Below are 14614 nucleotides of genomic sequence, written 5' to 3'. Positions count from 1 at the left end.
ACTGAATGTAATGCCTTTTAATGAACCAGATGGGCTGTTACATTGGAGTAATGATAGATGTATGGTCACTATTACTGAGAATAAGTTTTATATCCCATGTGTCTTTCAAATATGATCATCTGGTTGAAATACATGCAGTGCGTTTGCTGTGTAAGTTGCTGGCACATATTGTGGATGTAATGATGGCATTGCACAGTGTGCATGTGCTTAACTGTTCAGTGCTCCAGACTCTGACAAACTGTGTCCTCTTCTTGTGTCCTAAAGACAATGTAAACTACCAGGAGGTGGCAGCTTTCAAGTCAGCACAAAGAGAGTAAAAAGGGAAGCTTGGAACTACTCGATGCATCCTGTGTAGATAAATGAAATATGTGTATGTCCTTTCGGGCAAAATAACTTGGGATAAGTGTGCAAGTTGCAAATGTCCTTGCAGCCTGAAACAAAGTCCAGAGGGCTGCATTCATCTGGAATCACCACAATGATGGCTGTTGGTTCGCTGAAACCTACTGCATGGATGAATGATGTGAGAGAGTGTTTACAGACAAGGAAGAAGCTTATATTTCAATAATGACATAAAGAGGGAAGAGGCAGTTTACAAATATAATAGACAACACATTCAGAAAGAGGAGAATTCATGATGAAGCTCAAACAGATTCTGAATGTAACTGTTGATGTAATATTCTGGGATTTTAAATTCCTTCCAATATTTTCCAATTACTGTTTAAATTTTGCACAGAAGAACTTATAAGAACAGATATACAGACCATCTCTATTTAAAGCAAAGTTTGATTCAAATATAGGAAAGCATAATACTGAGGACATATTACTTGTCAACAGGACAAATCTGCAGTCATTCAGTGACCAGGAAACATTATTGTGCTATAGATGCAGATTACTGGATAGATACTGCAAAACATTATCAAATAAAAACAAAAACAATTGCTAATTTTCTGTTTACAAGGTACATTGCTAGGTGAATTTATACAAGAGGCAATCAAGAGACGACAATGTTGTCGAGATTACTGAGATATAGACTACTAGACTAAGTGGGATTGAGGTCCACAAGGAAGAGGTCTTAGAAATCCTGCAGAGTGTGAAAATAGATAAGTCTCCTGGGCCGGATGGGATTTATCCTAGGATCCTCTGGGAAGCCAGGGAGGAGATTTCCGAGCCTTTGGCATTGATCTTTAAATCATCATTGTCTACAGGAATAGTGCCAGAAGACTGGAGGATAGCAAATGTGATTCCCCTGTTCAAGAAGGGGAGTAGAGACAATCCTGGTAATTATAGACCAGTGAGCCTTACTTCAGTTGTTGGTAAAGTGCTGGAAAAGGTATAAGAGATAGGATTTATAATCATCTAGAAAAGAATAGTTTGATTAGGGACAGTCAGCACGCTTTTATGAAGGGTAGGTCATGCCTCATAAACCTTATTGAGTTCTTTGAGAAGGTGACCAAACAAGTAGATGAGAGTTAAACCGGTTGATGTGGTGTATATGGATTTCAGAAAGGTGTTCGATAAGGTTCTCCACAGTAGGCTATTTGTACAAAATGCAGAGGAATGGGATTGTGGGAGGTGTAGCAGTTTGGATCAGTAATTGGCTTGCTGAAAGAAGACAGAGGGTGGTGGTTGATGGGAAATGTTCACCGGCAAGGGTCGGTGTTGGGTCCACTGCTGTTCGTCATTTTTATAAACGACCTGGATGAGGGTGTAGAAGGGTGGGTTAGTAAATTTGCAGACGACACTAAGGTCAGTAGAGTTGTGGATAGTGACGAAGGATGGTATAGGTTACAGAGAGACATAGATAAACTACAGAGCTGGGCTGAGAGGTGGCAAATGGAGTTGAATGCGGACAAGTGTGAGGTGATTCACTTTGGTCGGAGTAACCGGAATGCAAAATACTGGGCTAATGGTAAGATTCTTGGTAGTGTAGATGAGCAGAGAGATCTCGGTGTCCAGGTTCACAGATCCTTGAAAGTTGCCACCCAGGTCGACAGGGTTGCTAAGAAGGCATACAGTGTTTTAGCTTTTATTAATAGAGAGATCGAGTTCTGGAACCATGAGGTTATGCTACAGCTGTACAAAACTCTGGTGTGGCTACACTTGGAGTATTGTGTACAGTTTTGGTCACCGCATTACAAGAAGAATGTGGAAGCTTTGGAAAGGGGTCAGAGGAGATTTACTAGGATGTTGCCTGGTATGGAGGGAAGGTCTTACGGGGAAAGGCTGAGGGACTTGAGGCTGTTTTCGTTGGAGAGAAGAAGGTTGAGAGGTGACTTAATAGAGACATATAAGATGATCAGAGGGTTAGATAGGGTGGACAGGGAGAGCCTTTTTCCAAGAATGGTGACGGCGAGCACGAGGGGGCATAGCTTTAAATTGTGAAGTGATGGATATAGGACAGATGTCAGAGGTAGTTTCTTTACTCAGAGAGTAGTAAGGGTATGGAATGCTTTGCCTGCAATGGTAGTAGATTCGCCAACTTTAAGTAAATTTAAGTCGTCATTGGACAAGCATATGGACGTACATGGAATAGTGTAGGTTAGATAGGCTTCAGATTGGTATGACAGGGCGGTGCAACATCGAGGGCTGAAGGGCCTGTACTGCGCTGTAATGTTCTATGTTCATGGCAACATTGGAGCTGTGTTCCAGTGCAGTTACTGAAAGTACACAGCTCCCACAAAATACTACCCATTGTTACCGTATCACTTCAGTCTGACATTGTGTTGATGAAAATAAGCTTAATCTTTTTTTTGGTTGGAAACATACAAGGTCATCTTTAAAAATTTCATTGAAGTCGACTTCAGAGTGATGTGAGTGGGACAAAGTGACATCCAATTCACTTTGTTCTCCCTTCAATAGGATACAGCATTGGATAGTATTCATACTTAAAACACACACATTCTTAAACCCAGTTTAATCTATGAGTTCCTACTGCCACAGGCAGTAGAGATGGAGTTAATGGATGGATGCTGGTTTGTGTGATGGACTGGGCTGAGTTCACGCTCTCCGTCATGTCTCGCAGTCTTGAGAAGACCACTTGTTGTACCACGCTGTGATGCATCCAAACATGATGCTTTCTGTGGTGCATCTATAAAAATTGGTCAGACTCATTGCGGGATATTGAATTTCCCTTGCCTCCTGAGGAATTAGGTGTGCTTTCTTGCCTGCAGTGTCAACATGAGTGCACCAGGACAGGTTCCTGGTCACAGTTACTCAGAGAAACTTGAAGCTTTCAAATCCCTCCACCTCAGCACTACTCAGAGAGGGTGGGGATGACACAGAGTGTTACCAGTACCACCTTCATTGCCCATGTCCAATTACCTTTGAGAAGTTGGTGATGAACCAGTTTCTTGAGTACGACAGAATGGTTTGCTGGGCTGCTTCACAGAGCAGTTAAGAGTCAAGCAATCACAAAAATGTCCAGCACAAGACAGAAAAGCAGATTTTAAAAAAGGGGCATTCTAGAATTAGCTGGGTTTTTACATGCATCCAGAGTTGAAAACATTAACTCTGTTTTTTTACAGATGGTGTCAGACCAGCCACCTTCCTCCAGCATTACATTGGTTTCTTTCAGATTTCCAGCCTCGGCAATAATTTGTTTTTATTGGGACCTGTTAGTTTCAGGGTCAACACTATATTTTTTATTCAGGTTTCGTGCAATTAGCAGAATTTAAATTCCCAAGGTGGGCTGGTGGGATGGTGAACTCGCGTCCCTAGCTGACCAGACTGTAAGCATGACCACCAAGCGGCTGTTAGAGACAGAAACAAGCAAATATGTTCCGGGGGTAACAAAAAAACACAGTTATTGCTGGAAAAGCTCAGCAGCGATTTTGGAGAGAAACCAGAGTTAATGTTTCGGCTGGAACGGCCCTTCCTCGGAACTGGACCACGCTCGGGGCATTTTGGAAATGGATGAAAGCAGAATAAAGCCGCAGTCAGTGGGTTTTGTGGGGAATGCTTTGGGCTACATTTGCATCAATCAATAGCTCAGGGCAGCACTAGGAATGTTGGAGAAACTGAAAGCAAAAAGTGAGCCTTCTTCAAACGTTAACTCTGTGCTTCCCTCTGGATAGAAGGTGCCGGCCGTGCTGAGTTTCAGTTTGGGTTGGTGTTGAGTTAGCTCTCCCCCTGGTTTGGTGTATTGAAGCAGGGAGGGGCTGCGTCCGCTTCCTGCTCTGTGCTGGCAGCGTGCCGCTGTTGCCTGGAGACAGTTTGTTACACCGGCCCAGCTGATGGTGACTGGAGACCAGCTCCCAGGGGTGGACCAGGTAGGGCGGGGAATGCTGTGTTCACCACAACTCACTCCAGCAGAGAGAGAGAGTTCCCACTCGGCTTGTTATTTCCCAGGCAAACCTCGGTGGAACCATGGCTTCTCGGAGTGCTGGGACCCTCATAACTAACTACAATGCGACATACATTCCTCCTGCCTTAATGCCAGGGTAAGGTTAATGAAACAAAAACAGAAATTGCTGGAAATGGCAGCATCTGTGGGAGAGAAATCAAAGTTAACGTTTCGGATCCAGTAACCCTTCCTCAGAGTTTCTCCAGCAATTTCTGTTTCCGATTTCCAATATCTGCAGTTATTTTATTTTCGAAAAGATTAATGATACCTTGAGAATATTCGATATCAGGACTTGTGTTGATTGGGGTGTCCTAGAAATATGACTGAGGAGATCACAGTGTTCTAAGGTTCAGCAATCCAGAGCTGATCTGAGATTTTGCACCGATGCACAAGTAATACAGCCTCAGCAGGAATGTTTTGTCACTTCAGCCCCAACCCCCAGGTCTGTTATAAAAGATATCTTTCTGTTTATATATTTTATGGTTTTGTTTTCAGATAAACAACAGTTTGCTATGTTAAATCACGAAACATTTCTGTTCCAGTTCATAATGCATCAGAAGTTACACTTGCCCCGAGGCCTCCAAAAGATCAGTCATTTCCAAACTCAGCCAGATTTGCCCTGAGGTAGAATTATAGTTGCACAAAAATAAAACCACTTGCCCTCCCACAGCATTAGGGCAAGGCACTGGCATGGAACAGGGATTGGCTGACTGGTACAAGGCAGAGAGTGGGGATGAAGGGTCCTTGTCAGGATGGCAGTGGAGTTGCACAGGGGTCAAGATCAATATTAGATTTGAAATTAGAGGTTCATTCTGTTCATGTGTTTGGGTGCACCTACCTGTATTAGCCAGCCAACAGAGCCTTCCTTGTGATACTTGGCTTAGATAGCCTGACATCTCACTGCCACCAGACCGATGCTGGCCTACCACTCTTTATTTCCCAGTTTTCAATGGTGAGGGGAAATGTTTGTAAAATAATGACAGAAAAAAACCAATCATTTTAAAAATACCCTTATGTTTCTTTTCTCTCCAGCACTGCACACAACCGTTTCCTGGAAATTAATCTTTACTTTCTGGAGAATTCAGGTCAGTCCTGGATGGTTAGCAGTCCTAGCAGTGAATAATTGACAATTTGATAAGACAATCTCAAATGGGCTCAGAGGGACGTGTAAGAGTATCTTGTGATGGCATCCTTATGTTTAGGCTAAATTATCCTTATGGTCAAACTCTCCAGCTGGACACACTTTCCTCATTCCTGAAGAAGGGCTGATGCCCGAAACATCAATTCTCCTGTTCCTTGGATGCTGCCTGACCTGCTGTGCTTTTCCAAGAGTTAGTGTTGGGTAAGCTAATGGAGCTAAAGATAGATAAGTCTCCTGGCCCTGATGGAATGCATCCCAGGGTACTAAAAGAGATGGTGGGAGAAATAGCAGGTGAACTGGTGATAATTTGCCAAAATTTGCTGGACTCTGGGGCAGTCCCAGCAGATTGGAAATTATCAAATGTGACACCACTGTTTACAAAGACAAGTAGACAAAAGATGGGGAATTATAGACCAGTGAGCTTAACCTCTGTAGTGGGGAAGATGCTTGAGCCTATTATCAAGGAAGAAATAGCAGGACATCTCAAAGTAAATTGTCCCATTGTACAGACGCAGCATGGGTTCATGAAGATCATGCTTCACAAATCTTTTGGAATTTCATGAAGATACTTCAAGCAAGGTAGACAATGGGGACCCAATGGAAGTGGTGTACCTAGATTTTCTAAAGGCCTTTGACAAGGAGCTGCACATGAGGCTGCTGCATAATATAAAAATTCATGGTGTTGGGGTAGAGTATTAGTCTGGATAGAGGATTGGTTGACTGACAGGAAGCAAAGAGTGGGAATAAATGAGTGTTATTCTGGCTGGCAATCAGTGCTGTTCCTCAGGGATCGATGTTGGCAATGTAATTATTTACAATTTATATTGATGATTTGGAGTTGGGGACCAAGTGTATGGTGTCAAAATTTGCTAGATGACACTGAGATGAGTGGCAGAGCAAAGTGTGCAGAGGACTGTGAAACTTTGCAGAGGAACATAGATACATTGAGTGAGTGGGCAAAGGTCTGGCAGATGGAATACAATGTTAATAAATGTGAAGTTGTGCATTTTGGTTGGAGTAACAGCAAAAAGGATTATTACTTGAACAGTAAAACATTGCAGCATGCTGTTATGCAGAGGGACCTGGGTGTCCTTGTGTATGAATTGCAGAAGGCTGGTCTGCAGGTACAACAGGTAATTAGGAAGGCAAATGGAAGTTACTCCTTCATTGCTAAAGGGAGATAATGTTACATCTGTACAAGGTACTGCTGAGGCCACACCTGGAGTACTGTGTGCAGTTTTGGTCTTCTTACTTGAGAAAGGATGTACTGGCACTGGAGGGGGTGCAGAGGAGGTTCACTAGATTGATTCTGGGGTTGAGGGGGTTGGCTTATGAGGAGAGACTGAGTAGACTGGGATTATATTCATTGGAATTTAGAAGAATCTTATAGAAACATATGAAATTATGAAGGGAATTGATAGAATAGAAATAGACAGGATGTTCCCACTGGTAGGTGAAACTAGGACAAGAAGGCATGGTCTCAAGATTAGAGGAAGCAGATTTAGACCTGAACTGAGAAGGAACTTCTTCACCCAGACGGTTGTTAATCTGTGGAATTCCTTGGCCAGGGAAGTAGTTGATGCGACTTCAGTAATCACTTTTAAATCCAAGGTCAAGACTTTTTTGAAAAATAAAGGAATTAAGGGAAATGGTGAAAACGCGGGTAAGTGGAGTTGAGTCCACGAGAAGACCAGCCATGATCTTATTGAGGGGTGGAGAGGGCTCGAGGGCCCAGGTGGGCCACTCCTGCTCTTTGTTCTTATGTTCTTATCCTGGTGCCCAAACCAAACCATTGAACTTCAATGACCATCTGCCTGCCCACTTTACCAACCTGTTTATGACTCCTTGTTGCCTATTGCCATCTTCCTCACTGTTTACTAAAGTTCCAAGTTTTATGTCAGCTACGATTTTCACTGTATGTCTGAGTACCTCGCCACATCTTTGAAGTAATTTATTTAAAATGGAAGAGCTTAACAAATATTAAAGCTTGACATGGTATAAGCAGAATGAGAAATAGTAAAGAGTTCACATGTGAAACGTGTAATATTTGAGGGACAATCATGCAAATTCAGCTCCAAGAAAATTCCACTTGCTCAAATGGCTTTCATTTCCTTTTAATGTGAAATCTCAACAAGAATCAGCCTGTTGTTCAAACCACAATGACTCTGCTGACGATCGAAACAATACTGAGTATCTGCGAATCACATCAGACACCTCTTTCAATACATCTTCGGCAAAGTTATGTAGATCGTTAAGAAGTGGAGAAGGTGAGGGGGAGACTCAGCAAAGCTGCTTAAGAAAATGAAATGTTTTGATAGTGTAAGTAAGGACCCAGTGTTTCTAGTGGCAGAAGGCCAGGAACCAAATGTCACAGAAGCCGAAAATTGTGATGCTCTGTGAAACGTTGACTAGCACTGCTGCCTCACAACGTGGTTAGCACTGCTGCCTCACAACGTGGTTAGCACTGCTGCCTCACAATGTGGTTAGCACTGCTGCCTCACAGCGCCAGGGACCCGGGTTCAATTCCAGCCTCGGGCGACTGTGTGGAGTTTGCACGTTCTCCTCGTGTCTGCGTGGCCTTGCTCCGGTTTCCTCCCACAATCCAAGGATGTGCAGGTCAGGTGAATTGGCCCAAGTTAAATTGCCCATAGTGGTAGGGGATGGGTCTGGGTGGGTTACTCTTCGGAGGGTCAGTGTGGACTCGTTGGGTCTAAGGGCTTGTTTCCGCGCTGTAGGGAATCTTAAAAAAAAAGCTGGTTAAATAATAAATTTAAGAAGGAATTTAGAAAAAGCATGGATCTATTTTGAAAGGATCAGGTAATGTGGATGGCTGGCAAAAATGGCCACCACCTAGAGACTGGTGATGACAGTAACAATGATATTTTCTGAAGTGCTTTGACACCCCTGTGGGCAGCAGCAATGTCTGTGTTTCCCTTACAGCATTTATGAAGTATGGAGTGTGAAGGCCTGTTCGAACCAAACACAATTCTGTGACCAGGAGACAGTTACAGCTCTAACCTGGGGTATTGATAGATGCCAGCCTCACTACAGACATTGAATATGTCATTAAGGCTCGTCCTCTGGTCCAGAGCAGAGGTGAGCTCCAAGGTGACTGCTCAGAAGCCATTGAGCAAAACAGTTCTGAGGAATGGTCACCAGACTTGAAGCGTTAACTTTGATTTCTCATCACAGATGCTGCCAGACCCGCTGAGCTTTTCCAGCAACTTCTGTTTTCGTTGTTGAGTGAAACTGGATTGCCTGTCCAGTTTTACGCTCGTTCAGATAGATTGAATGTCGATTTTACGCTTGAACAAGAACTGATGCACAGGTATTTAACTCAACCCAGCAGTGCCATCTTTGTTCCAGGCAGCTGCCATGGTGAGGCAGTACAAAGACATGTTTGTCTGCGTGGTCTCTGTGCTGTGTTATGTTGACATTGACAATAAATGCAGCCTCGAGAGTTAGGATTATTGTTATACTGATACTGGGCTAAATTCCCTCTGTGCTGCAACAGGCTACACTTCTGGGTTCTCTATAAAGAAATGTAGAACGCACTATTTAGTATTCAGATGGTTTGATTAGTCAGGATGTATTGATATTGCATAGTTTCTCCTGTTTATAAGCAGCATTTGCATTCTGTGTGCTTATTATCAATCTTGATTATTCTTAACCCAAACCTCCCCGTATCCATATCAGAGATTGCATACACCTGATATAGTCCTGACAAGCATTCTGTGTTAAAATTTCCTGGGAATTTCCTACTTCCAATAGGCTGGTTTCTACTTCCTGGAACTCTACAAATGTCTCTAATGCTGAGCTCAGAGTCTGAGACTTGGACCAGATTCCCTGGCACTTGTCTGGATACCTAAGCTGGAAACATTATGTGTTAATACATGGTCTGACTCAGTGGTCAACCAACACAACTGGACTGGCCACCATAACAGTGACTCCAGTCATATTCGAACCTGACTCCTCAGCCTCATTAACCTGCCAACACAACCTGAGGCATCTCTCCCATTCAATTACCAACTACTCTCTCACGCACTCAAAAACTGGAGACTTTAAAAACAGATCTGGCTATGGCAGCTAGTCTCAGGAAAGGGAGAGGTGTCCTGGCTTTGTCCAACCCCCATTGTGCTGGATTTGCTCATGGATGACCTATAGATACTTTAGCCAGCTGAAATAGCCAGGGGACAGAAATATCCACATGTAGTCTCAATACTGACTGGTAGATCTGGGATATGTGTATGTATATACAAACTAGAAGCTGGAGTAGGCCATTCAGCCCCTCAAGCCTGCTGTACCATCCACTAAGAACATGACCGTTCAGATTATGGCTTTAACTCCATATTCCTGACAACTCCAATAGATTCTTGAGTCAGTAGGGAATCCAAGGCTATCAAGCTCCACCCTAATGGAGGGTTGAATGACTCTGCCTCCACTGTTGTTTGGGGAAGAGAGTTCCCAAGACTCATAACCCTCTAAAAAAAACTTCTCTTCTCAATTTTAAATGAAGTTCCCATATTTTTAAACTGCATCCTCTAGTTCTCGTCAACTGTGTCTAGTCTACTGTATTTGCTGCTGATATAATGGTATCCTTTATATTAGAATCACAGAACCCCTTTGGTGTGGAAAAAGGCCATTCAGTCCATCGAATTCGCACTGACCCTCAAAGGAGCACCTCACCTCATCTTGATGTTGCATTACTAACCTGAAACATTGTACCTTCCACTGCTGCACATTTACTCTGCATTAAAGGAGAATATAGGACATTTTCAGCACCGTATTACCTCATCTCTTTAACCATCTTACATTGTCTATCCATCTATGATTTCAGGGAAAAGAATTTAGTGTCATGCTGCACTATTTCTGGTAAGAGGTTTGACACCTCGAAAGTTTCTAGAGCTTTAAGATATTTAACTTTACGAAGGAAGAGCTCTTGTGTTTTCACCCGACGTATTCATTGAGATTTTGTTCAGAAGGTCAATTGATATTTTCAATAGTGGCTTATAGGAGAAAGTGAGGACTGCAGATGCTGGGGATCAGAGCTGAAAATGTGTTGCTGGAAAAGCGCAGCAGGTCAGGCAGCATCCAAGGAACAGGAGAATCAACGTTTCGGGCATAAGTCTGATTTGTAAAATTGACTGACATTTCACCGCTTGCTTATTTTGTACGACTGCTGGGAACCAATTTAGCCTCCAAATTTTCTTCACAAGCATCCTCTTTAAAGAAATATTTCCTGAAACATTTTTTTTTAGTTGATGTACTCTTATAAGACAACAATCCCAACCCAGTGAAATTTTGTTTTGTCATGTTAAATAAACTGCAAAGTAAAACATTTGTGATGCTATTCAGATTCATCATGCTGCAATTGAAAAGCTGATCCATTTTACAATAACAGTATAAGGCTGAGACAAGGTTGTCATGGAAGAAGAGTTGGAGATTCATCAGAATATTATAAAGTAACAACATTTCAAACAGCCATCCATTTTATTTAAGAAAATAAAATTCCGTATATCGAAAAAATATCAGTGAGCGAGTATCATTAGCCCCTTATTTGATTAAAGAAATAGCATTCCTATAAACTGAGATTACTGCAGCAATTATTTTTTGGAATAATCTGAGCAGCTGGTCCACATCATAGATTAGATTACTTACAGTGTGGAAACAGGCCCTTCGGCCCAACAAGTCCACACCGCCCCGCCGAAGCGCAACCCACCCATACCCCTACATTTACCCCTTCCCTAACACTACGGGTAATTTAACATGGCCAATTCACCTGACCTGCACATCTTTGGACTGTGGGAGGAAACCCACACAGACACGGGGAGAACGTGCAAACTCCACACAGTTAGTCGCCTGAGGCGGGAATTGAACCCGGATCTCTGGCGCTGTGAGGCAGCAGTGCTAACCACTGTGCCACCGTGCCGCCCACATCTCGCATTAGTTATATTTGGAGAGCTGTGATAACCTGGATCGAGACAAAAAAGCGGTAGATGCTGGAATCCAAGGTAGACAAGCAGGAGGCTGGAAGATCACAGCAAGCCAGGCAACATCATGAAGAAAAGTTCCACCCGAAACATCAACCTCTCCACCTCCTGATGCTGCCTAGCTTGCTGTGTTCTTCCAGCCTCCTGTATGATAACCTGGAGACAGTCTTCATATCTGTACAGGGTGACAGTCTGGTCTCATTTTCATTTAAATGGGTCAGGACTGCTTTTGCAGTCCCTGCCCAAGTTCGGAATTACATTTCTAATAGGTCAGAGTCCCCTTGAGGATTACAAAGCATCATCAAGATGGTGGCAGAGTGGGCCTCCTGAGCTGGGGCTCATCTACTCCCACTGCTTTTCTCTCGTGTTTTTCTCTCATTTCTTGTTCTTTTCCTTCTCCTATCTCTTGCCCTGAGCTCAGGCAGCATCGACGGTGGCGAGGGATATTCAAGGTAGAGCATTGACAGAGCCTAACAACAGAGAGGTGAGTTAACATAGTATTAGAAGCTCCTCTGATCAATCAGACTCGAATACCGTAAAGAGGAAAAGAAAGTGAGGTCCCTCACATGTGTGCTCCAACTATAAATGTGAAATAGACTTATTGCAGTTGGTATGAAAACCCAACATTAATTGCATTTCCCAGCCTATTGAGATTAATCAGAAATGAATAAATCTTGCAGTACATCTCTGAGTTTTGGTCATACAATAATAAACGATATTGACTGAACCAATCTCCTTCTTTGTCAACTCTCATGGACAATACACAATGGTTTGATTCCCTAAAGACAGACTCTCAAAAATTCATCAAATCTCCTCTAACACTATCTTATCATCACCACCTGCAGGTACCTGTCCAAATCACATGCCATGCTGACCTGGCATAACAGCACCATTTGTTCACTATGTCTGAGTCAAAGTCTTGGAGCTCCCTTCTTAACAGCACTCTGGATGTCCTTTCACCCCAAGGTCTGGAGCAGTTCAAGAAGGCAGCTCACCATTACCGTTTCTGTGGAATGACCAATAAATACTGACCAAGTCAGTGACACCCACTTCTTATGAACAATTATTAGCAGGACTGTGACACTATCAGAAGTCCCATTACCTGATCACTTCCTGCCAAATCCTAAAGGCTGCTACCTCCAGAGGTGACTGTTTAACTAAAATGTCTCCATTACATACGAGGGAGGGTAATATACCCCTCCAGGACTTCCTTCCAGAGCATGCAGATGGAATAAATATCTGACCAGATCACAATGTTCATTACTGTGTAATCCTTAAACATCATTGAAGAATCGTTGATATGTACGGACTGAATTGAACTTCTGTTATTTGTTATATTCTTGTTTCCAGATACCGTGGTTATGTCCCGACCATAAATTTTACATATGGTGATACCTATGGAAATGCTACCAGGAAGTACTTCCAAGATTTCCGTCTCTCAGCTCTGAATACAAGTCAGAGTCCTTACAGCAAAGGAGGGCAATTTCCAACAGTTTACTCCAACGACCCCACTCTTGTAATAGCGGATCGGTCTCACAACCGGAATAGATGGTTATTTGGTCCCAAATGGTCCAGGTATGATGTGGATTTTGACAGAAATGAGGAATTGAAAAAGTTTGATAAGGTAAGATGAAATAATCAGACAATTACTTTTAATGTGAACAGAGGTGATTCTCCATAATTTCACATTGTCCTTTGGCCACATAAAACAGATGCTTTCTAATATTTCATGCACATTGTTGGGCTCATGTTTGGAGGTTTTCAAATGGATTGCCATTCTCTCCAGAGCTCAGAATGTTATCACAGGACCCGGTTCATCTGTGTAGAAGAGAGTGTAAAATATCATACTTACAAAAGAGATTTGGACCAGCAGTTCCTTGCCAACATTAGTCAGTTTTAAATTCAAGATTGAAAACCCTGCAAGTGATATAATTGACAGCAGAAGAACCTTCTACAGTTTGTAATTCTGCTGCAATTATTGAAGTGATGTCACATCATTGACTAATAGAAAAGCTGACTGATTTCATTAACCAGTTACACATTTGTCAACCATACATCAAAATACAAACTGTTTAGAAAAATCAAAACTATTAGCATTAAAATCATGAGTTTTTTCCAAGCTCTCAACATAAATTAATGGTTCATAAATCTCATGAGTGTCTTATTTAACCTGTAATGGGTCAGAGATATTTGCAAACACAACTATTATTATATCTGAAAATGCTTTACAAAACAACTTTTCTTTAAAAAATGCTCCCTGTTAGCAGTTGGTCATTTTGTTTCAATGCACAGAGAATTGTTTTTTTCACGTGAAGGGGAATTTTATCACCTCCAACTTGTCTATCTGAAAGCATACTGTCTTAAATAAACACCTTTCTGTTCTTTCCTCACCATTCTCCTCTACACTGGAGAGCTGGTAAGGTATCGGGCCTTAGTTTGCTTAAATCATCTTTTAAAAAGCTTTTTTTCAGAATAGACTTCCACCTTTACCCCATACATGCACATCTCAATCTTTAGTTGGTGCTTGATGTAAAAATAAAGCTTTTAGTTTCCTGTTTGTGTGTCAGTTGAAGTCATTTAATGTGATTGGCTGATTGGTTAGTGTGATGGTGTCACTATCATCAGCTACAATATCACTACACAGGCAGAGATCTGAAATGATCTCCAGACGGATCACTAGATCTCCCTAGCACAATATACTTTGTGTTCAGCACCAAATGTGTTAATGTTGAGGAACATAGACCATTACAGCGCAGTACAGGCCCTTCAGCCCTCGATGTTGCACCCACCTGTGAAACTAATCTGAAGCCCATCTAACCTACATTGTTCCATTATCATCCATATGATTATCCAATGACCATTTAAATGCCCTTAACATCGTTGAGTCTACTATTGTTATAGGCAGGCCATTCCATGCCCCTACTACTCTCTGAATAAAGAACCTACCTCTGAGATCTGTCCTATATCTGTCACCCCTCAATTTAAAGCCATGTCCCCTCATGCTAGCCATCACCATCCGAGGAAAAAGGCTCTCTCTGTCCACCCAATCTAACCCTCTGATTATCTTATATGTCATAATTAAGTAATCTCTTCTTCTAATGAAAACAGCCTCAAGTCCCTCAGCCTTTCTTTGTAAAACCT

At 42.3% G+C, this 14614-nt stretch overlaps 1 protein-coding gene across 2 annotated transcripts in view; it reads left to right on the top strand.

The window, feature by feature from the left end:
* Positions 1-4291: 4291 nt before the first annotated feature.
* The window catches only part of cimip2c (ciliary microtubule inner protein 2C), a 32725-nt gene continuing 22402 nt past the window's right edge, over positions 4292-14614 (top strand). The window contains exons 1-2 of one of the 2 annotated variants that reach the window (XM_072549910.1): positions 4292-4439; positions 12824-13097. In XM_072549910.1, the coding sequence (XP_072406011.1) occupies positions 4366-4439; positions 12824-13097 (348 nt within the window). In that variant the 5' untranslated portion in view covers positions 4292-4365. The remainder of the gene's footprint in view (positions 4440-12823; positions 13098-14614) is intronic. The other variant, XM_072549901.1, reaches the window with a different exon arrangement.

The sequence above is a fragment of the Chiloscyllium punctatum genome, chromosome 3, assembly GCF_047496795.1.
Source record: "Chiloscyllium punctatum isolate Juve2018m chromosome 3, sChiPun1.3, whole genome shotgun sequence".
Classification (NCBI taxonomy): Eukaryota; Metazoa; Chordata; class Chondrichthyes; order Orectolobiformes; family Hemiscylliidae; genus Chiloscyllium; species Chiloscyllium punctatum.
This window is presented reverse-complemented; position numbering and strand designations above follow the sequence as displayed.